Source organism: Anopheles stephensi, chromosome 3, assembly GCF_013141755.1.
Source record: "Anopheles stephensi strain Indian chromosome 3, UCI_ANSTEP_V1.0, whole genome shotgun sequence".
Classification (NCBI taxonomy): domain Eukaryota; kingdom Metazoa; phylum Arthropoda; class Insecta; order Diptera; family Culicidae; genus Anopheles; species Anopheles stephensi.
In genome coordinates, this window is record NC_050203.1 from 70135052 (window position 1) to 70157885 (window position 22834).

General features: G+C 47.6%; 5 protein-coding genes across 7 annotated transcripts in view; 3 read left to right on the plus strand and 2 right to left on the minus strand.

Annotated features, from left to right (window-relative positions):
- Positions 1-293, plus strand: part of LOC118512535 (phosphatidylinositol 4-phosphate 5-kinase type-1 gamma) — a 47484-nt gene extending 47191 nt beyond the window's left edge. Inside the window, exon 19 of the mRNA XM_036057103.1 lies at positions 39-293. Within this exon, the coding sequence (XP_035912996.1) occupies positions 39-50 (12 nt within the window). The 3' untranslated portion in view covers positions 51-293. The remainder of the gene's footprint in view (positions 1-38) is intronic.
- Positions 294-316: 23 nt separating this feature from the next.
- LOC118512536 (prolyl endopeptidase) lies at positions 317-4132 on the minus strand. Of its 3 annotated transcripts, none has more exons than XM_036057104.1 (7): positions 3685-4101; positions 3013-3385; positions 2525-2938; positions 2305-2464; positions 1567-2231; positions 1282-1494; positions 317-1022 (listed from the first exon to the last, which is right to left on the minus strand). In XM_036057104.1, the coding sequence occupies exons 1-7, from the start codon at positions 3782-3784 to the stop codon at positions 626-628; spliced, it is 2322 nt and encodes a 773-aa protein (XP_035912997.1). In that variant the 5' UTR covers positions 3785-4101; the 3' UTR covers positions 317-625. The 3 variants fall into 3 exon arrangements, with proteins under 3 accessions (XP_035912997.1, XP_035912999.1, XP_035912998.1); XM_036057106.1 differs by having other exon boundaries at positions 327-1022; positions 4040-4132; XM_036057105.1 differs by lacking the exon at positions 3685-4101 and adding an exon at positions 3462-3643 and having other exon boundaries at positions 327-1022.
- A 364-nt stretch (positions 4133-4496) lies between these two features.
- Positions 4497-6743, plus strand: LOC118512537 (tRNA-dihydrouridine(47) synthase [NAD(P)(+)]-like). The gene is made up of 4 exons (XM_036057107.1): positions 4497-4638; positions 4705-5222; positions 5293-6487; positions 6559-6743. Exons 1-4 carry the CDS (start codon positions 4607-4609, stop codon positions 6626-6628), a joined length of 1815 nt encoding a protein of 604 aa, XP_035913000.1. The 5' UTR covers positions 4497-4606; the 3' UTR covers positions 6629-6743.
- Positions 6744-6792: 49 nt separating this feature from the next.
- On the minus strand, positions 6793-18358 carry LOC118510033 (vacuolar protein sorting-associated protein 41 homolog). Its single transcript, XM_036051421.1, has 14 exons — positions 18152-18358; positions 17906-18043; positions 17551-17842; positions 17277-17475; positions 17059-17213; positions 16799-16988; positions 16586-16726; positions 13487-13957; positions 12619-13412; positions 12395-12526; positions 8837-8905; positions 7907-8096; positions 7574-7825; positions 6793-7491 (listed from the first exon to the last, which is right to left on the minus strand). Exons 1-14 carry the CDS (start codon positions 18161-18163, stop codon positions 6909-6911), a joined length of 3618 nt encoding a protein of 1205 aa, XP_035907314.1. The 5' UTR covers positions 18164-18358; the 3' UTR covers positions 6793-6908.
- Positions 14741-16514, plus strand: LOC118512538 (beta-1,3-galactosyltransferase 6). Its single transcript, XM_036057108.1, has one exon. It carries the CDS (start codon positions 14998-15000, stop codon positions 16180-16182), a length of 1185 nt encoding a protein of 394 aa, XP_035913001.1. The 5' UTR covers positions 14741-14997; the 3' UTR covers positions 16183-16514.
- Positions 18359-22834: the final 4476 nt, after the last annotated feature.

Below are 22834 nucleotides of genomic sequence, written 5' to 3' on the forward strand. Positions count from 1 at the left end.
AAAAAGATTCCCATTTCTTTGTTTGTTTCTCATTACAGACACACCTTTAGGCATGGTAGAAAGGATGCATGTGCCATATTTCCATTGTTTCCTATTTTTTTGATACTATTTTCGCTCGTTGTAAGCGCGCCAGTTCAGTGTCGCCAGGTTTGGTTAATTTATTTATTTTACAAACTTTTGGTTTAGTGCTTACGCAATCGCGCCTTCTCTAGCTCTACTTTCAACCCTCCAGGCACGGAGGGTTCGGTTAAGTACAAAATAAAAATGGGGGGGTGGTGATATGATGGATGAAATAATTGAATTGTAGCTTTCGTAATTCAGTTTTAAACAATACTTTATTTTTCGCCTTTTTTCCTCCACAAATCAATCGCTAATGATGACAAACGATGCAAAAGCGTTCACACACGCACGCACGCACTCGAAGCCGCCTTGTTATTTGTAAAGAGTGCATCTTAAGCCAAAACAAAATCGAGTAATTATTACAATATGCAGATGAGAGTTAATTTTGTTGCGCCAACCAAACAAACAAAACAAAACTAAACAAATGTCACATAAAAGGTTGAGGGGCTGAAACTACCATGTGCTGCTACTATCCGTGTTTCCTGTACGCGTTCGGTTGGTTCTTTTAAAACGAAAGCTTCAACCCGAGCGTCTTGTACATGAAGGTAAGGATGTCGGTCGCTTCCTCGATCTTCTTGGCCGTCGGTTTGCCCATACCGTGGCCCGCCTTGCTGTACACGCGCAGCAGCAGTGGATTTTTTTGGTATTCACAATCTTTGATGGCATGGTGCAGGGCGGCAACGAACTTGAGCGAGTGCAGCGGGCTGACGCGATCGTCGTGGTCGGCCGTCAGCACGAGCGTCGCCGGGTACTGCTCCTTTTCCGTGGTGGGTGTGCGCACGTTGTGCAGCGGTGAGTAGCGGAGCAAATTTTCAAAGTGCTCCTTCTCGTTCATATCGCCGTAGTCCGACACCCAGGCACGTCCGATGGTGAATTTGTGGAAGCGCAGCATATCCATCACGCTGTGTGTGTGTGGGGAGTAGAAGGTGGGAAAAGTTGGATTAGATTTTTCGTTGATTTCCATTTCCAACGCTCTATCATCTGTTGGCTGACAGCTGACATTTACAATTAATAGCAACAGCACTTTTTAACAAAGATATGAGAGATAATTCTTCACGATTTCTTTAGCATTTTAACGCAACTCTCTCACATAGCAAACTACGAGGCAAAACTAAGCTACATTCACTGCTAAGAATACCTCTCAATCTCAGGATTACATACCCAACTTGCGCAATGGCAGCTCCGAACAGATCCGGACGCTGGTTGATACACGCCCCTACGAGCAACCCTCCATTCGAACCACCCTGGATCGCAATCTTATCGTGCGTGGTGTAACCGTGCTCCACCAAATACTGCGAGGCGTGCTGAAAATCATCAAACACATTCTGCTTCTTCAACAGGCGGCCAGCATTGTGCCACCGTTCACCGTACTCGCTGTGAAACACAAGCATAAGCGAAGAGCATAAATGATTGATCGGTCCCGAAAGAGCTTTCGGTAACACTTACCCACCACCCCGAATGTTCGGGTACGCCAGTATACCGTCGAACGAGTCGATAAACACCAGCCCCGTAATGCTGAACGATGGCTGCACGCAAATGTTAAACCCACCGTACCCGTACAGCAGACACGGTTTGTGTTCCTTCCTTTCCTGCTTGCGCTGCACGATAAACATTGGCACCTTTTCGCCATCCTTGCTGTGGTAAAAGATCTGCTCCACCACGTACTGACTGTTGTCAAAGTCTTCGATCTTCACCTCCCGGAAGACGGTCGGCTCCATTGCGGTCGCTCCATCGGCCTGCTTGCCCGCGAAATCGTAATGGTAAATAATGCCCGGCGTTAGGAACGACACAAAGTGGTAGAAAATTTCCGAATACTTCTTCTTGCCACTGAACCCGGCCACGGTACCAATTGCCAGTGGGAACTTGGAAACGAAGCTACCGTCCGCCAGGCTGTGCACCACCAGCATCGATTTCACATCATCGATGTAACCGAGCACGATCCGATCCTTGTTGACGCACGTCGTCCAATCGAGCACGTTCTTCGGATGTTCGGGGACGAGCGTTTTCCAGTGTTCCATCTCGGGCTGCTCGAAATCGATATTTACGATCCGATAGTTCGGTGCGCCCTTGTTCGTGCGGAACGAAAATATGTTACCTTCGTTGGTAACGTACTGGAAGAAGGCAATTCATCGATTAGTGCTTTACTGTCTCGCTCTCTCCCTCTGTGGAAAACGGTAATCTTACATCATAATCGCTATCAAACTCGGTGACCACCTTCACAAAGTCAAGCTTCGAATCGAGCGTTCCCGCCTTCTCCAGATTGCTAAAGTACAGCAGCATGTCCTTGCAGCCCTTCATAATGAACAGCATCAGATATTTACCGCAATCGGAAACTTCCGGCATCCTGCGGGGAAAAATCGGTTAACCTCCCGCGCTTTACACCGCCCCACGGCGAAACACTTACAGCCTCCACGAGGGTTCCTCCGGGAACTCGGCTATCAGCACATCCTTATCCTGCGACTCACCGACCCGGTGGTAGTACAGCTTTTGATTCTCATTAGCGGCCGTTTCCGATCCGTCCGCCTTCCCGTCGACCACCGGATAGCGCGCATAAAAGAACCCTTTATTGTCCTTCGTCCAGGAGGCCGTCACAAACTTGGTGTGCTCGATCGTTTCCGGGAAATCTTCACCCGTCTCGACGTTACGAATCTTCAGCTTGGTCCAATCGGAACCGCTCTGGCTCAACCCGTACGCGTAAAGTTTACCGTCGTCGGAAAAGCGTGAACCTACCAGCGCGATCGTGCCATCGGTCGAGAGTGTGTTTGGATCGAGAAACACCTTCGGTTCACCATCCAGCTTATCCTGCACGTACAACACACTGGCAGAGAGAGAAAGAGAGAGATAAAGAGACGAATGATGAAGAGTCCACACACAACCTGATCGAATACTCACTCCTGGTTCTGCAGACCCGTGTTCATGAAGAAAAAGTACTTGTTGCCGTGCTTGAACGGGCACGAGTACTTCGGATAGTTCCAGCGCTTCCGCAGCTTTTCGTTCAGCTTCTTCCACTCGGGACACGTGTCCAGGAACGGTTTGGAGATTTCGTTCTGCTTCTCCACGTACGCCTGCGTTTCGGCCGCATCCGGATCCTCCAGCCAGCGGTACGGATCGGCAATCTTCACACCGTGAAACTCTTCCACCACCGACTCATCACGGCGCGCCTCCGGATAGGTAAAACGGCGCTGCGTTTCGGACGTAGCAGCTGCTTCGGGCATGGCGAGACGACCGTACTTGGTGCGGCGGATTAAAACAGTGGAAAATACACCTAAAACGAAGCCCAGAAAGGGTTTGGCACGTCAATTTGATTCGCTTTCGTAATTCAGCATCACCAACCAACGAACCTAGTAACAGAGTAAGGAAAAGTAGGCGCCGGTTGGTAACTAACAACAACATACACACACAACAAACAAGCACAGACACAAACACACACAAAGGCCGCAACAACTGTAGTGCGGTGAGCCAGGGACCTAGAGACCCAGTTTCTGTGTTCTTACGTGTACACCAAGTCCCGTTCGCCCCGGCACCCGGTCCACCCGCCCCCCTATGCTTGGTGGAGCAACTTACCGCTCCGTCTACCAGCTACTTGCAACAGTGAAGAACGAGGTGATGAGAAAGCAACCGCACAGCTACGCACTAGCAAGGAGGAGGTGGCCAATTTGTGCATACGCTTTTCCGGAAGCGCAAACTTTTTTTTTTGCACCCACAGACACTAGCAGGCTTCAGACAGATGGGGGTTGTTGCAACAAACCGCTTCAACAGTTCGATGCTTGACTAGAATAAAGCGCACGGGCAAACACTTCCACGTAGAACAGAGTATAGCTTGGCGTACCGTTCGCTTGTTCGCTTATCGTCAGCAACAGGATGTTTCTTTTTTTTATTTGAGAAAGATACCAAAACGGAAAAAAGAAGCACGACGAACCTTCCGCGATTGTTTGCTGCTGTTTGCCGAAGCCGCCTGAATTTGATAAGGTTTATTAAAATGACTTTCAAGATTGTGGATCGCCCAAGGTGACTATAGAGACCGGCGGAATGCGTGGTGAATATGAAGTGAGTTTTAACCCTCATGGGCTAGGAGAGTGTACAATCTTCTGTTTCCTCCAAACTCCTTCCAAATAGTGTTGATTTGCTGAAAAAATAGTGCAAACAACGAATCGCACCATATGGTAATACAGTAAACTTCGTTTTGAAGGTTTTTCTCTTTCACCTCTTCTAGCAAACTTCTGTTGAGCAAGCGAGATGCATAACCGCGTTTACTGTTGGCGCTAAACGTGCTAAAACTGGGAAATTCACCACTCGATCCTTTATGTCACCTTGCGAAACGTCAACGGTTCCCAATTTCACCACCTGCCACCACGGCCTATAGTCACCTTGAGCACGTGTTTAGAAATGTCAAACCAGCAGGCAAACCAAAACAATTGCTCTGCACAGCCGGCAGATTGTGAAATTTTTGCACTGCAGTGGAAAAATTAAACCCTCCGGCCGCACGATGGACGATGGAATATGCCACATTAAGCCGGAGTAAGTATTTGAACCCATTCATAATGTTCTTTCATTTTCCTATAAGCGCCATTTCCCGTTCCGTAGATACATCATACCGCGCATTGTAGAAAAGCCGGTGGAAAACGTGGTTCCTGATGTACCCGTAGAAAAGGACGAAACGGCCACCACCAACAACAACACCAATGGTACCACGAACGATGCCACCGAACCACCGGAAAAGAAAGGTCGCTTCGAGGGTGGGGAAGGACAGGGTGGCAAGAAGAAGAAAAATCGTGGTCAAAATAAATCACGCACGGTACCGTTCAAGGAGGAGGATGCGCTCAGGTTGTGCAAATCGTTGCTGGATGGAAATGTGGGGGAAAACGCAACGAAAAAGTGTACCAACGCCAACTGCCGCTTTTCCCATGATTTGGAAAAGTTTTTACAGCTCAAACCGAAAGACATCGATGGCACGTGTTACATCTATACGACGAAGGGTTATTGCAGCTTTGGCGTAACGTGCCGGTTTGCCGGGGCGCATCTGGACGATCAGAGCAGGAACATTTATCCGGACGATTATAAGCACGATAATGCGATGCTTGTGTCGACGTGGTTGAATCCGGGTAAGTGTAACCGAGTCAAATTCCAATCAGTTCCATTCCATTTTCCAAAATAAAACGATCTTTCTTGCAGATCTTCAGCACACGCTTCGGAAAAGGAAGTATAATTTTAGTCTGTCGAACCGGATCGTAAGCAAGTTTGAGCGACTTCAAAACGAGGACAAAAAGGAAAAGGCCGAAGCGGCCAATAACCCGTCGGAAGCAACTAGCAAGCCGGCCGGTTCCGTCACGGATGAGGACATGATAAAGCTACGCAGCGCAGAACGCAAGCGTATCGTATTCCGCGACAAGCTTTACCTTAGCCCGCTGACCACGGTCGGGAATCTTCCGTTCCGGCGCATCTGCAAAGAGTACGGCGTGGATATAACGTGCGGTGAGATGGCATGTGCCATACCGATCATAAACGGTGCTACCCAAGAGTGGGCCCTTACGAAGCGCCACTCGAGCGAGGACCTGTTCGGGGTGCAGCTATGCGGTCACAGTTCGAAGCTGGTTACCTGTGCCGCGCAAATCATTGCCGAGAAAGCGGACGTAGACTTTATCGACCTGAACACGGGCTGTCCGATCGATCTCATTTTCAACCAGGGTGGGGGTAGTGCGCTGCTCCGCCGCCAGAACGTGTTGCAAGTGATGGTGCAGAGTTGTGCCCGGGTGTTGGCGGACTACGGGAAAGAGTTTACCGTGAAGACACGTATCGGCATCTACAACAACAAGCTAATCGCTCACGAAATGGTACCGAAATTTGAAAGCTGGGGCGCCAGTTTGATCACAATCCACGGGCGTACGAAGGAGCAGCGGTACACGAAGCGCGCCGACTGGGAATATTTGCAGCAGTGTGCCAGCCAAGCACAATCGGTTCCGGTGTTTGGTAATGGGGACATTTTTTGCTACGATGATTATGAAACGATTCGCTCGAAGTGTCCCAGCGTGGCGGGTGTGATGGTGGGCCGTGGAGCGCTCATAAAGCCGTGGGTGTTTCAGGAGATTAAGGAGCGTAAAACGCTCGATCCGTCCAGCGGGGAACGGTTCGAGATGTTGAAACGATACGTAAACTATGGGCTGGAGCATTGGGGCAGCGATACGAAGGGTGTGGAGACGACGAGACGCTTTCTGCTCGAGTGGCAATCATTCCTGTACCGGTACGTACCGTACGGATTGTTGGAACGGCCCCCGCAACGCATCAACGAGCGGCCGGAAGCGTATCGCGGAAGGGATGATTTGGAAACACTGATGGCATCAGCGAATTGTAACGATTGGGTCAAATTAAGGTGATATATAGCGGTAGAATACTCCTGCCAAAACTCTCCATTAACGTAACATTTCAAAATTTAAATTCCAGTGAGATGCTGCTTGGACCCGTTCCAGATGGATTTAACTTTGTTCCAAAACACAAAGCCAATGCTTACTGAGAATATACACTACAGGGAGGGATCAAATGCCGGTGAGCAGATCCGAGCAGGTGAGAGAGAACGCGGTAATGTAAACTTTGTAAATAAAGTTGTGTCCATGAACTAACCTTAAAAATGCCGTCTGGTGAAGGACCCCGAATTAATACACCACTAAAGAATAGCAATATCACAGACCACTACCGTTCCGATACTGGTGGAGGAATTTTATTACAAAAAAAAAAACCGACAACGAACAAACCCACGCACAATGAGAAACCGAAGCAGCCGGGGGAGACAAAGCCTACTTGATGTAGCTGATCGCTTCCTCCACATCGAGCGCCGAACCAAGGTAGATCGGTGATCGCTGATGGATGGACGTGGGCACAACGTCCAGAATCGCCTTACCCTTGCCAGCGTACGCTTTGCCACCGGCCTGCGTGACCAGGTACGCCATCGGATTGCACTCGTACAGCAGGCGCAGTTTACCATTCTTCGCTGCAGCCGTTGCCGGATAGATGAAGATACCACCGTACTTGATCGTTCGATGCACATCCGCCACCATGCTGCCCACGTACCGAGCACCGTACGGTTTGCCCTTGGCCGGATCCTTCTTGTCCTTCACGTAGTTCAACACCGACTCATCCCAGGTCGACGCGTAACCTTCGTTGATCGAGTAAATGTTGCCCCGCTCGGGAATGCGCATATTGTAATCGGTCAGCACGAACTCGCCGATCGATGGATCGTACATGAAACCGTGCACACCGTTACCGAGGCTGATCACAATCATCGTGGCCGATCCGTACAGTGCGTAACCGGCGGCCACAATCTTATTGCCCGGCTGGAGTGCATCCTGTACCGAGGGGTCCGTACTTTCGTTCGCTTGTCTGCGAAAAGAAATCAAGCCAAAAAAAAGCATATTTATTTAGGGCACAGATACGACGACTTAACCCAGAGAACCGCACTCACTTGGTAATGGCAAAAATGGAACCGATCGACACCAGACAATCGATGTTGGAGGAACCATCGAGCGGATCGAACGAAACGACATACTTGCCGCGCTTGTCCGTCTCGATCTCGATCACATTATCGTTCTCCTCCGACACCAGCAAACAGGTGGCGTACGAAGATCGGAGCATATTGATGAAAATTTCGTTCGAAAGCACGTCCAGCTTTTTCACCTGTTCGCCCTGCACATTCGTATCGCCGGAGATTCCTTGTCTGGAAGGGTGGAGCATTGGAAGCAAATGGATTACCAAAAACTGTTTCTTCCACTACAGACCATTTTCTAATTTTACTTACAGCTTCGCAATGCCTGCCTTCCGTACGGCGGAACTGATCGCCTTGATCGCTGTCTGGATGCAGTTCAGCAGCTGGGACAGATCGCCGGTAGCATGTTTGTACTTTTTCTGCTCCTGCAGCACGAAACGCGTGAGCGTCATGCAGTTCGAGTCGAACGCTGGGCCTTGCTGGGTCATGTTTTGAGCGGAAGCTAACCGACGAGAACGAGCGAAGATAGGAGTTAATGAGTGGTTAAGAAGGGCAGAGGGTCAGAATCGTTATAACAGTGAGTAGCTATGGATAATTGTTAAAAAAGGTTTGTTTTTTATACATTTATACAGTATCACAAGCACAGATTGGGACATTTGAAAAAAACTCGACTAAGGATGTGTTAGGGACATTCAAAAAATTGTTAAAAATCCACAAATCCATATGATGAAAACTAATTCCTCAAGAACTGATCGTTCACATGCTCCAGAGCTTCAACCATTTAACAATTATACAGTCTTTCAAAGCGAAGAGCTTGTTGACGCAAATAAATTAAAAATTTACGTTTCCTTTGTTACAGTGGAGGCAAATTTTATCAGCAGTTGACAGTTGCAGTCCCTTTTACGTTGTCCCATTTTGTGTTTGACGTACTGTGTTGTACCATAGCGCCTTTTATCAGCATGATAACGATCGGCTGTGCAAGAACGCATGCCATTGGTAGTGACGTGAGACGGTGGAGCGAGATGCAATCGTTACTACTACATACACATGGACCGCGAAAGAAAGGGAAAGTGGTTGGCATGGAAACTCATCCTATGTACAGAGGGCTGACTTGCGACACTATAAATCCATGCAATTAAAAGCACACAGCAATCGTTACGGCTAGACTTGAAAGCATTCCATTTCAACAGGGGCATGCCGGGTTACAGAAAGTTTCCTTTTACAACAGCAAATTCTACATACGATTGGCCATCTTTTGGGGGTTGAACAAAACCGAGTCCACAAGGTAACGGAAGGAAGGGCCGGAAGACGCTGTACGTAAAAGGTAGGGAAGACCCATAATGCCATAAATTATATTACTCAAGGCCCACTTCACAACTCGCCGAGCCAGATGATGAGATTCCGTGAGGCTTAGACGTTTTCATCATCAATAGATAGGCGTGTTTGGCATGTGATAAGAACGCTCTGGTGTGTCGCGCTTGAGTGTGATGATGTGAAGTTTGTTCTTCCCTATCGGGTGTTTTTCGGCTCACGCAGGGGTCATAGCGGGCGGTCAATGTCAAAGCGGCAGTGGGACGTAATTTGCGGCCCCATGTCATGTTTTCAGGTGCATGAAACGTTTTCTCGTATGGGTAAGCTGATTTACATTTCTTCTTGCCGCGAAAGTCGAAAGGTGGAAAACCAGGAACAAAAAAGCAAAATGATCGACAAAGCCGGTTTCGACGGGGACTTTAATCGAACATTTGTTGTTTGTTCGGGCTCGCTAAAAATATATCCCACCCGTACACATGACCCGTAACGCGTTGCTATGTAACACAGAGAACAGGCTTCATCATCAAGAAAAAGAAAACCCCCACCGTGACACGTAGTCTAGGGAGCCACAGCATAAACAACGCGCGCAACGGTGCCAGCAATGAGTTTAAGGAGCTCTTCTGAAGTGCACTGGACCGCAAAACACTTCATCGTTGATTGGACCGGCTTGCCATTTTGGTGTACGACTGCTACACTGTTAAATCCTTCACTTACTTACCTTTAAGCTCGTAGTAAAGTAACTATGATCACGATCAAGTGAAAGTTAATGCTTCTTTGGTGGATGCTGTACGATCCGGAACGAGAGTACTCCGGTGTTAAAAACCAAACTCTTAGGCGGATTCGCGAAACACCGGGCACCACCACAACACCAACCGACGTAGAAGGCAGGCAAAGATCGAATGAACCGACGGCGTATCGGGATGGCGCTCGAAGAAAATGAATGCTCTCACCGTGTGCGTGTGGACGGACATGCTCGCGATCTCTATCGCGAGAAAGCCAGCGTACGTACAGTAGTTCGCGTCCAAACTGGGACACTGAAAAATTAAGTCAACGCGCGGCGGTCTCCATTGCTTTTTTTGGAATCAATGATAGTAACAATTGGTTGTGGAAATGTTCTTAGATGAAAACTGCATACTTACCGATAAAACGGACCCTCAAGTGCCTCAAACCTCAGCCTGCCAATGCCGGCTTTCTGTGAGGCGATCTCGATGGGATTTGAACCCCCGATCCTGTCGGTTGCTTCGGCCATCGGACTGCCCCGTTAAACTGCCGTGCCATATTTTTCAAACCGATGGACGGTTAATGGTTATGGATAATAATCTGTAATTATTGCCCCTTACTTACTTACATACGCCTGTAAGACCTGTTACCACGACGATCTGTACGATGATCTTACCGTCTTGCAGCGTATTAGATTCGCTAGGCTTTGGGTGGGCTTGTCATGTAATGATAGTGACATTGGACCACCGGGTTGGAAAATCCTGTACCAAGCTAAGAACATAAAGTAGTTTCACATTACCAATATCTCTTGTTCTTGTTATTTCTTAATGATATTAGTACTGTCCTGCCACATGATCACTTTCTTTGCTACGCCGACGATGTGAAAATATTTTTCCCTATCTCGTCGGTGGCGGATTGTGTTTGTCTGCAAAAATGTTCTTGACCGATTCTCCTATTGGTGTGCTCGTAATTCCCTCACTATTTGTCCGGCAAAGTGTCAAGTCATTTCGTTTACCTGCTCCCGCACTCCTTTTCTTTATCCCTATGAGCTGGACCGGGTTCTGGTCAACCGAGTTTCGTTGGTCAAGGACTTGGGGGTATGGCTCGATAGTGGACTTACCTTATCGTCCCATACAGATTCTACGGTTGCTAGAGCCCGGAAAACGCTGGGTATCCTTATCCCAGTAATCCCAGTAATATGGTCTCTTACGGCTCGGTTTCATATGTCCACGTATCGAGCGGGTGCAGAGATCTTTCACCAGGTTTGTGGTTGGCAACATGCTTGGAAGATCCTCTAGCGCCCTGCCCGATTATGAGTCTAGGTGTCAGCTACTCGGTCTGGACACGCTTGAGGTCCGTCGTTCCCAGTCCCAAACCAATATTTGTCGCCTCCCTCTTGCTCGATTGTATTGATGCCCCTTCTCTGCTCTGCTCCATCCCGTGCTATGTTCCCAACCGATCCCTTCGTATTCGTCCGCCTCTAATAATACCAAGACTCCGTACCTCGATTGGTCGTAACGACCCGTGCTTGCGTGCACTTTGTTTCTTTAATTCCTCGTCTCATGTTTTAAGTAGATAATAAGTTCGTATGTTTAGCCAGCAGGCAGACTATACGTAGTTATAAATAAATAAAATAAATAAATAAATAAAGGTATATCTTACCTCTCACAGCTTCAGCTTAGGCCAAGAAAACAAGGCGATCCATTTTCGAAATTTTCTAAGCAGCTCTTAGAGTAATCACACAGACGCAAATTGTATTCGATCCTCTGACGTAAAACGGTTTAAACTTTGGCAAAATTTTAAAGTGTCCCACTGTACTAATTGAATAGAAAACCGAGCCCCTAACAGCATGGGGCTGTTATCACGCGCATTTACGCACTATCACTCTCTTTCACAACCACCGTGCCGTACCGCTAATGCTACTTAGACACGCACAGCCAGCGCTAAAGGCCAAGCCCCCACATTTTACGCACACACAACACATTACCATCGCTTCGGTTTAATTATCGACGAAAATTGAGATGGAAGTGTGAGTGCTCTCTTGTTGAATGAGCGCGAGATTTGGATGAGGAGGATCATAAACATTGTACCACGAGGGTTGATTGTTGAAGCGCACGATTGCACCTTTTGGGGCCAAATGGGACCAGCGATAAGAGGAGGCTGGTCCGTGCAATGAAGCCAGACGCCCGTGATAGTGACCCGGTGCGCGGTTAGAAACACATCACCAGCAAAACAACGCAACCGTCGACACAGTCATCGTTCTTTCGATCGCTGTTGTCAAGTATTTGGCGAATTGGTGGAATTTATTTTTAATGCTTGTCTACACTCACGTTCGAGCCATCGCCATTCATCTGATCTTGCGAACGTTTTTTTTTTCTTTCATACACAAACGTAAAGGCTATTCTTTTTATCAAGCTTTTCTTACGTCTTTATGATGCTTTGCTTATACGTTTGCGCGCCACATACACCAACAGACAGTGCGACAGTGTTGTAAGGTGGTAATTAAGCTACATCGTATCATACTGACATTGAAATTATTCTGTACAAATTATACCGTTTTTTGTTTTGTTTGGTTTGGTTTAGAACACAGATAAAATTTAAAACTAAAAACGAATGTGGGAACTGCATTTAAAACACAAAACGATAAGGTGTAACGATGAGGATAAAATTCGAGACACAAAATGGCGATCGGTCACAAAAGTCCTGTAAACTCGCTTTCCGTACTTTGTTTTTGTCTGCTTGAGGAGGCACCACCCACACACTCACCTCAAAACGCTCCCGAGCTGCCCAACTGTTTGGAGTGACAAACTATGCAGCTCTCCAGGTTGTAGCTGTCCAGCAGGCACGGTTCGTGGAAGTAGTGTCTACAGTTGAACATTACGATATCCGTTTTCATGCTCTCTGTAATCACGAATTCGACAAAAAAAAGAGGGGGGGTAATATTATTAAGCGTGTTACAACAATTGTGGGATGGAAAACATTACACGCCTTACCTTTCACGATAAGATCCCGCCGGCACACGCCACACACATGGTCGGTCGTAACGTTCAGTGCACCCTGCTGCACACGCACCAACCGTTCGTGCATGTCAAAATAGTCCGCGCCCAGTATCTGATTGCAGCCCTCCTGTATCGACACCTGCAAACTGTACCCGCACAGCATCTTTATGACCGACTCCTTCAGTCCCTCGATATCCTGGCCCGGCTTGATTTTGTCCACCAGCAGCTCGGGATTGATGAACCCCGCAATGCCGTTCAGCAGCTTCGTCATGACGTGTGGTTTATCGACCGATTCGTTTATCAAATCGTTCCACAGGTCCATATCGTCATGCTCTTTGCAGAAATCGATCGCCATCTGCACGTCCTGCAGGTTGTGCATGATGATCGTGAGCGCTTCCCGCGTGCTACCCATCTTGTCCAGCAGATACACCATCTCGGGGTAGAATCGCAACCCCTGGCAAATATCGTACGCTTCCTGGATCGGGTAGCTGTTGGAGCGCTTCAGGAAGGAGAGCAACTTTTCCGGCTCGTACCGTGCGTACAGATTCACCAACCGCCAGTGGAACTTTTCATTGCTTTTCACCTTATCGTACGCGTCGAGGTACCGGTAGAGGTACTGTTCGCACTGCTCCAGCTCACGCACAACATCCTCGGCTGGGATTTTATCGTTCAGCAGCATCGCGATCGCACGCTCACTGTCCAGCTCGATCAGCTGCACGATGCAATCTTTCACCATGCCGTACAGGTTGTAGGTGGTGATCAGCTCAAACACATCTTTGTGCTGCAGTCTGTACAGGAAGCGTGGAGAATGAGCTGGATTAGAAATCTTTCCATTCCTCCAAAAGCCCACTCCGATACTTACTTCAAATACATGGTCAGCGCACGGTCAAACTCTTTCTCGTGCGTGTACAGTATCGCTAGCGCTTCCAGCAGTATGTTGGCATCCTTCTTGTTGAAATGATCGTTCACCGCGTTTATTACCGCTTTCGTGTTGTACAGACGCGGGGGCCATTCTTTCACCAGCTGCAGAAACCCATTCGGATCGAGCTGCAGATACTCGTACAGCACCATCTCGTACACGTGTGGGTTCAGTTTGCATGCGTCCGTTATCGGAATGTAGCTGCTGACGGAGCGCAGCTGCTTTACCTTCACAAATTTGTACACCTCCTCCTCCCAGAGCTGCTTGTCGGTGCCGAACACACGCTGGCAGAGCCGGGCCGCTTCGTCGAACTGCTGCAGGGAGAGCAGGTGGTCCAGGTAGAGCCTGGCGACGGTTATGAGCGAGTATTTGCCACCGTGCGCCGATATTACATCCATCGCTTGTTCGAATTTGCTGTGGGGAGGGGGAGGACAAAACGAGGAGAATTTTATAACATTTACCAAGGATTTTTCATCAATTTAACTGGATTATTTGCAAATAGCAGTACAATACATCCTGAGCAAAGAGGGTGATAAAATTAAATAAGCTTTTCTATTGGCTCCATCTCTCCATTTTATACCATATTGATCGAGTGTTATTGCTCACTCCGTTCAAGTACTGGGCGCCACAAGCCATATTTTTCATGTCCGAAAAAAATATCACATTATTATTATTTTTTTCATTGGAGAAAATCATTGGTTGTCAATACATTTTGTAAGGAGCACACAAAATGCTCCTCTAAATCGTGAACTCCAGCTCCAGGAAAAATAGGAAAACTTGACGAGCATCACCGAGATCATACAAATAATCTTGCCTCACTCGCATTAACGAATACGATTTTGGATTCTACTAAGACCGACCCATGCGCTTTATGCTGTAGCCGTTGGTCATTTCGTCTCGAAGGGCTGGATGTTACTATAGGCAGTCATCTTAGTCTGCCTCTTATTTCTGAAGTAATACCGTAGCCGGTAATTTGTGAAAGGTCATGGGGGTTTTTAATCCATTAAAACCGGATATTGTTCAGTGAATAATACCCATCGAAAGACCGCGTGGTTCTCCGCAATCATTTTAAATTATGAATATTTGAAAGGAAAGATTTCAACCATACACAGCCCCAGTGCAGCACCCCTGGATGAAATATTTCACAGCTACACCTGTTCAAATCAGCTGACACACACACCACGACAGCAGCCCGTTCAGTTTGACAGCTGAGAAAATATTGCCCCGTTTTTCAGTTCTCACGAACCCAAACACGGTGCACCGTTTGATTAAATACAAAAGAACTGCACCAAACGCCTTCGTACGTTTACACGGTAAAGGTAACGCAAAATGTCCCAATTTAATCACGGCTAGTGGCAGCAGTCAAGCAACTCCGCGTATCGCGTTTAAATTTAGCTGTTAGTACTAGCGCGCGTGAAGAAGGAAATCGTTCAAGCACGGTTACCCGGACGCGAATGTCGTCATTGCGTCGCACAATGGCGCTCACGCGGTATCATCTGCACAAGCGGACCTTTGTCGGGTTTGTGCCGCTGCTGTGTGCCTTCCTGCTCGGCATGCTGGTGACGGCCCTGATTGCCAACACTAACCCCTCCTGTGCGCCGGTGGGCCGGGTGTACGATCCGGAAAATTCCTACTTTCTCATACTGCTGATCGTGACAGCGCCCGAAAACTTTGAACGCCGGACGACGATCCGCGAAACGTACCTGAACCTGCGGCCGCGCATGATCAACGAAAGCTACCAGGAGGAGCTGATACACATTCCACCGTACAATGAGCGGGGCCACCTGCAGCACGAATCGGTCGAGGTGCAACGCACGCTGCTGACCAACTATCGAGCGTGGCTGCAGAAGCCGATCAAAAACATTAAGGTGATTAATTTCAAGATTAAGCCACTGTTCGCGATCGGTATGCACGGGCAGCCGAAGAATATACGACGCGCCATTTACGAGGAGCAGCGCGTGTTTGGGGACATTCTCGAGCTGGAAGCGTTGCAGGATTCGTACGCGAACTTAACGAGCAAGCTGCTGCACAGCATGCGGAAGATCGACGCCAAGTATGACTTTCGATATTTGGCCAAGCTGGACGACGATACGTACGTGAAGCTGGACGTGTTGGCCGAGGATTTGTTGAGCTATTATGAAAAGCTGCACCAGGTGCAGCAGCAGCAGCCACACCCGAACAAAGGCCCAATGGAGCTGTACTGGGGCTATTTCCGTGGAGCGGCCACCATACAAAAGCAAGGGGCGTGGCAGGAGAAAGACTACAGCCTGTGCGATCGGTACGGTCCGTACGCACTGGGCGGAGGTTATGTGCTGTCGAAGGGATTAGTCTCCTACATCGCTACCTACGCCGACCAGCTGAGTATGTACAAGAGTGAGGACATTGCGGTCGGGACGTGGTTGGCACCGTTCCGCAACATCCACCGACGGCATGACGTTCGATTCGATACGGCATGGAAGCCGCGTGCCTGCAAGGACTATCACATGCTGCTGCACAAACGTACCGCACGGCACATGCGTGATCTTTACGCGGGCGAAATGTGTACGCACGAGGAAGATAAACCCACGGGCGCACTACCGAGGGAGTATTATTACGATTGGACGCAGCCACCGAGCACGTGCTGCAACACGGCAGTATAGGGAAGCATGGGTCCACCAACCACATAACGCACCACACGAGAAGCGCTGAAGGATGTGATCAGAATCGGTTGCCAAGGACAACCACATATTTCAGAGCAACTAGGACTTGTGTGTGAAATCTCGAATTTGTACGAGGCAGCTACTTGTAAGTAGCAGGACCGACCAGCTATGGCAGCCTTATGCATCTCGATCAGGATTAGAATTAAGCCATTTATAGTAATTACGAAAAAACAAAATACGCACGGCAGCCTAACCACCACGCCACGCACACCGTGGCTGTGCCCAGTTGACTTAAAACCAAGTGAAATAAATTATTTGTACCAAAAGAACAACCTGGTGTGTACCGTTGAGGATAGTAAGAAAAAAAGTGCAAAACAAAGCTGCTCTGCTTGAGTGGACTTACCCGTGCTCTATGAGCCACTGGACGCGATCGTCAGTTTCATACAGATTGGCCACCACCACGTCCTTGGGCGAAACGATAAAATACTGGTTTTCATCGATCAAACAGTCCAGATGATAGTCGTCACACTTGTACTCCTCGTACCTGTGTTGTGTGTTTAAGGGAACCGGAATGATTGAATGCATAGTTTAGGAATATAGAAAACGCATGCCTTACCCTCGCATCGATAAACTGTCGGTGCAGATTTCGATGTAATCACTCGCATTGTACTGCAACACGCACAGAATAGGCCGCAGCGCTTTGTTCGTTTCGGAATCGCGCTCCTTCGAATACCCTAACACGACTAGCTGATTCGTTTCCAGCGGTGCAATACCACAGATGAAGAAATCCGTCTGGAAGGTGGACACTAGCCCGGGGAAAGAGGAAACATAATGTATACAGCTGTGTGTTTTTTAAAGTAAAAACGACCAACTTACTCGGATCGACTATGTGCACGGGAAGATTTCGGGTGGACACTTCGACCGCGTTCCGTTTTCGTATCACACATATTCGCACCGTGTCAACCCATCCGATCAGTAGCGTGGTTGCGTTGGACCAGTTTAGGTTACACCGGTAATCGGTTAATTTTCCGCTGTAATTGAATCCGTAGATAAGCAACTTGCGAGGAACGAAATTCAAATCGTCCTTCACTTACTCCTTTGGTTCCTCCCATTGAATGAAGCCTAGTGAGCACTTCTCGTTCAGATCGTACACGTGAATGCCGAGCGAGCTGGCCCACGCCACAAACTGTCCGTTCCATTTGATCGCCGTCACCTGACCCTCGGAATCGCTAAGAATGGTCGACTTTAAGCCCTTCAGGAACGTTTTCTCGTACAGTACCAATTTGTTATCTCCTGTGGACCGCAAAAAAAAATATAAGAATATAAACTATTTGATCGCGATTCAGCTAAAAAGCTTCCACACCTTACCTATTATAAATCTTCGACCCGAACCGGAACGATTGTGATTCGGATCCAGTTCGACCGCTTTGATGATTTTCCCCGTCGAAAGCACCTGATTGTTTTCGTCCGTGTACAAACCGCTTATAATCACTTTCCCATCATCGGAACAGGTCGCTATCTGCTCACCCCGGCTGTCCACCGAGATTTTGTTGACCGAAAGAATGTGCGTGTTTTCCTTACCGTTGATAACCGTATGCACACAGTTTCCCTGGTGGTCTAGCATGTGTATGCGACCCCAGTGCGTGCCGAGGCAGAGAAACTGGAAAAGGGGAACAGGGGATAAGTTCTATTGCGTCCTAAATCCCCGTCGCCCCATACATACCCTCGGGTGTACCGCAATGCAACTGATCGCTTCCTCGCTGAGAATGTTCTTGATGTCGTTCGATAGGCGAACATATTTAAGCTTCGGCTCCACATCATCCTCCGTCAAGCTGCAGGATTCTGCAGACTCGGGGTCATGCTGAAGCACCGAGGGGGGAGGGAACGGGCAAAACCAAAGCATTTCGTTACTCAAGGACGAATCGGTGGTGTGGGACTGATTAGGAGGCAGCATTTCGTCGTTCCTTACCGAATCAACCATCGTCCTTTAGAATAGTGTCCACCACTCAATTGTCATCTGAGATATTGCGATGTGTTTTAATCTCTTAATCTCCTAGTACAGGACACACACGAGCACACGATACTATATCTGGGACACAAGCGATCGGTGGGAGTCAATCGACAACGTAAAACAATGAGTAAGAAAGTTTTGCAACAACAGCAAAATAGAACCATTTGTTCACTGACAGGTGAAGGGAGATGTTTGTTTTGATTCCATTCCAGCGGATAGTGGGATATCTCATGGTCCACAGAAATGACGTTAAACAAAACAAATTATTTAATATAATAAACAATTTTTTGGATAGGTTATCAAAACGTGATACGGAAATAAAAAAGAGCTCTATTAAAAGATTACTATTGAAGCGAAATATTTCATTATAGGTCTGCACACTAGAAAGTGCAAACGGAACGGGAAACGCCCGTTTCATTTGAAATGTGAAATATTTCATTACACGATCATGAACACGCTGGCCTTGTAATGGCATCCTCGGGTAATCAAACACTTTTCTTGAAAATATGAAAAGTTTTCTTTATTCTCCTTATAGAACTGAGAACTGAGAACTGAACTTAAGTTAATTACTTCTACTAAATTTATCATGTTCAAATTTTTCTGCGCAAAGAGGAACGGTATGTTTGTGCCTCTACCAATTCACCTCTTCTCAATAGTCTTACGTCGCTATGTCTTACCTTCCACCATGCCTTATGCTCCAAAAGACCTGCACGTCGTCAATAGATTTTGTCTTTGAACTCCTCGTAGTTGAAGAAACCTCATCTACCCAAAGAACTAATAATCGAAGAGGCATGACTTGTGCTCAAGAAGCAATGTCCAGAATCATTACCACCATTTACATACTCCATCCGCCCATCCCATACACGTATTGCCCTGTAGTGCAATTATCTGATGCCCAAAATATTGCACCATTATCGGTCAAACAAATGCGCGCCTCTTGATGGAAAAAGAAAAAGCAAATCCCCGTCTTACGAATCAAACTGATAAGCCAAAAGAACTGGCGCAAGCGCACCAGTAAACCAGGGCGGAAAGCGTTTGATAGGACAGCTTTCCAGTGGCGGTACGATGCGTTGATTATGGCCGTTGCTAAGGTCAAGTCCGTCGGCGAGGACAGCCCACTGGCGCGCGCGTGTGTATGTTGCTGTGTCTGCAGGGTGTGTGTGTTTAATTACCAGAGCCGCGGTAGACGATGGAGACGGCTAGTAACTTGTAACCGGCACGGTAAGGACATAAACAACATATCAGTTCTTCGCGCCGGTGGCGGTGGTGTGATCCAAACCCGGTGGTGTGGGCAGTGCAGCAACAGCTGATTGTGCGCTTTCGCGGCACGCAGGCTCCAGATGATCAGCCAGGCCAATTTCGGCGCATCTAATAGGGGCATTATGTGGCATTTCGCTTTTTTAAAGACGTTGATTAATATGATAATGGTGCACGCCCATCGTATGATTCGCAGCGCAATTGGCCAACATACTTGCCAGCCACAAACCATCCCGTCCGAGTATGAAAGAGCGTTGCAATTGAACGAAGAAGCGTGAGTCGGTTGAAATACAAGCTATTTACCCTGAAGGTCTTAGAAATTCTACACCGGGCAGGCCCGTTGGTAGAGGCGACAACGGGGTCAATCTTCATACGGCTAGGACCGGGGTTCAAATCCCATCCGGATCGTTTTCCCTGTAGTATCCATCTAAGCCAGAAACGCCAAGCATGACCTAAGAGGTCGTTAGGCCAAGAAGAGAGTATTAGAAACCACGGAACCATAGCAACCATTTATTTCAAAATTGTAATCCACAACAATTTCCCATTACACTGACGTCAAGTCAAACGATTCACTTAGCCGTTGAACTTTGAGTTAGAATTCACTCTCCCCGGCGGCTGTCTTTTGCGTCGAATGCACTCTGTCGTGCATAGGCAACATATTGGAGCAATAGTTAAACATTAGCGTATGACGTACATTTACAGGCGTAGCTGTAAACATAATGCTTCCTCCCATTGAGATGAGCTTACCTTCGCGGACGTGTAAAAGTCACATTGAGAGAGTCGTCAGCATATGGCAGCAAACACCATCCCACGTAAACGCGATCGCGTCCCGCAAATGGATCCCACTGTACAGTTTCAGCTAGGGCAGAAACAGCTGATAACGGAACGCTTTGTTGTTGTTTGGGGGTTTCGTTTACTTTACGCTAGGGTTGAGTTCGTAACCCTGCTGGGCAACGGTGTAAAACGGCAAACAGTGGAATTTATATTACCAAATTTGTAACCTAGCAGATGGGAAGATATTATGCGTGTGATATATCTTCTGATTGATTATTACTTTACGGTGATCTATAATAGTACATAAAGAATTTTATTTTGTTGAAAAAATTAAAACAATTCAAGAATTTAGTACGAGGTCATTAATATGGAGCAAGAGGATTTGAAGTCTCTGGAGCAATATCCTGAGGTAGAGGTGATGAGCCATGAGGATTCCGTCGAAGAACTTGAGCTTAACCTATCTCCATTGGATGGACTTGGTGATCCGGTAATGCTAACTTACCAATGTCGTCAAGGCCTGCAAAACTCCCAAAAAATAATGAAGAGATCATAAAGAGATCTAGAAAGATGGCTTTGTCCAGAAAGGCTCGTCGTCCAAGGGGCCTCCAATATTAAGAAATATCATCTCGTGCTGGGTTTACCGGTTCAAGATTTTCTGAAGTTAGAAGATTCAGTCAGTATAATCTTTCTGGACTATCCAGGCGATAGAGAAAGCTCTCGAGGCTCCCAACATTATCCAGAAGGATCATCATTCTTCTGGTTTGCTGTTCGACTACTGGGAGTCATATAGGCCTTGGAACACAAACGGTTATTCGAACACCTGGAAACACTTGTAGTGCCTCTGATAAGTTATTAAAGAATGGTGCCCTAATTATATAAATTTTGTTTAAATATGTACCGGTACAAACTGTTCATACGGAGGAACTTGGAAGAACAACGGTACCTATACTCCAGATGTACTACAGACAGCAGGCTCGACATTGAACTTGAAAAAGCCGTTCTCTCTCTCTAGCCATCTCCCTCTTTCTCCTTTTCAAAATCGATGAGAGACATAACTTTTGTTTACTCTCCCTCTCTCTCACACAAACACACTCCCCCCACTAACAAAGTGAAACGCACCGGTTAGGTGTACAGGTTGACGATTATTGCCCACTTTCGTCAACACTTAACACACTACATTATACAAAACAGCTTACATTTGTCAAGCTTATCTACGTAAAAAGTGACGCAAAACGTTTCCCAAATCGAACAGAGAACAAATAATGATTTCAGCCCCAGGGAATTCGTCTGTGCGTCCCCGGCGGTTACTTCCATTTCATCATCTTTCTCTTTCGCCAAATCATATGATTTCCTCCGGCACAAACCGCTGGCATCGAGCGGCTATCGAAGGGGAAATTCGAATCCAGCATAAATTCATGCAATAAAAAGCCACATCTCCAGACAGAAAGAGCGAACGCAGTCTGGGCTCTCATCCGCGGTTGAGTCATGCGTGCTGGTGTGCGAAAATCGCGCGCATATTTACAGAGAGACCAGCCTACCTTCCGATTGGATATCTCGCAGTGGTCTGACATCGTGCGGCGTTACTTCATTCCACCCTTTCGACCGACTTCTCTTCCCCCCTCCATCCTTTCATGGGTTCCCGATCCATTCTTCTTCGCGGCTAGTGTCAATCATCCGCCAAGCGTGGGTCGCTAGGCCGGGAACCCTCCACTACGTCATTTACTGTGGAAAAGGGGAGTCCATCTCGCTCTCTATCTCTCTCTCGCGCGCCCTAAACCGCACAATATCGTTTGCATCCCGTCACACACTGATAGCCTACTTGAAGGAATAGAGGAATTGCAACGCACCGCGTTTCTTATTTTTGTTTTCTAGGCAATCGCGAATGATAAATGTTTACGCTTGAAGGGATTGTTCACGGTGTCCCGCTAAATGGAATGTCCGCGGTTGGAATTTGCACGCCTGTCGAGCGTGTCCTTCCCGGGGTTTGTGATACCGCGACTGTCACCGGATTACATCAGTTGCTTCGGAACCTGACCTGACCGACACACTGCCCGATTAGGGGGTGTTCCCTCACCTTGAGCTGATGATGGGCTGCCGGCCGTACATGGCGCATCATATGATTCATGCCTCGCTTTACCATTCTTAACTCCACGGCGATGGAAAAGCGTGCGTTTTATCGGTGTTCCACCGTTTGTTTATCTCTCTCCGTAACAATTGCCAAAACGAGCTGACCTTAAGTAATTTATATTTAATAATTTTAAAAGTTCTTTTTTAACGCCAACTGCTTTGTAAAAGATAAATCAACGGATTTTTTTTCTCTTCCTTTTGTACACACAACCGGCAAACCGACGAACAAGACGCGCGTCCCATGTTTTCTCTCTCCGTGTGTGCGCGTGTGTTAGTGCATATCGTACGATCTTTTCGTTTTCATGCCATCTCGCTTACGCCTGGATATAGCCGTTCGCCGTCACACGCACAGGCCACCCGACGATATTGGTGGAGCAAGCGAGAGAGAGAGAGAGAGAGCAAACTGCGCGTCTCGAGTTTTCGATCGCATTTCCCCACTCTACGGGAGCGTCAGTAGTGCGGCTTTCCTTTTGGTCCCGTTTC

What these genes read in the sequence shown, in the direction of transcription:
- LOC118512538 (XM_036057108.1), top strand. Translation starts at nt 14,998, where the DNA reads ATGTCGTCATTGCGTCGCACAATGGCGCTCACGCGGTATCATCTGCAC.
- LOC118510033 (XM_036051421.1), bottom strand. An exon ending in GCATTGCGGTACACCCGAGG is followed by an intron (nt 17,843 to 17,905) that starts GTATGTATGGGG and finishes CCCCTTTTCCAG; the next exon opens with TTTCTCTGCCTCGGCACGCA. An exon ending in CAATGGGAGGAACCAAAGGA is followed by an intron (nt 17,214 to 17,276) that starts GTAAGTGAAGGA and finishes ATTCAATTACAG; the next exon opens with CGGAAAATTAACCGATTACC.
- LOC118512536 (XM_036057104.1), bottom strand. Translation starts at nt 3,784, where the DNA reads ATGCACAAATTGGCCACCTCCTCCTTGCTAGTGCGTAGCTGTGCGGTT. An exon ending in AGTAGCTGGTAGACGGAGCG is followed by an intron (nt 3,386 to 3,684) that starts GTAAGTTGCTCC and finishes GCTTCGTTTTAG; the next exon opens with GTGTATTTTCCACTGTTTTA. An exon ending in GCTGCCATTGCGCAAGTTGG is followed by an intron (nt 1,023 to 1,281) that starts GTATGTAATCCT and finishes ACACACACACAG; the next exon opens with CGTGATGGATATGCTGCGCT.
- LOC118512537 (XM_036057107.1), top strand. Translation starts at nt 4,607, where the DNA reads ATGGACGATGGAATATGCCACATTAAGCCGGA. An exon ending in ATATGCCACATTAAGCCGGA is followed by an intron (nt 4,639 to 4,704) that starts GTAAGTATTTGA and finishes CCCGTTCCGTAG; the next exon opens with ATACATCATACCGCGCATTG. An exon ending in GTCGACGTGGTTGAATCCGG is followed by an intron (nt 5,223 to 5,292) that starts GTAAGTGTAACC and finishes TCTTTCTTGCAG; the next exon opens with ATCTTCAGCACACGCTTCGG.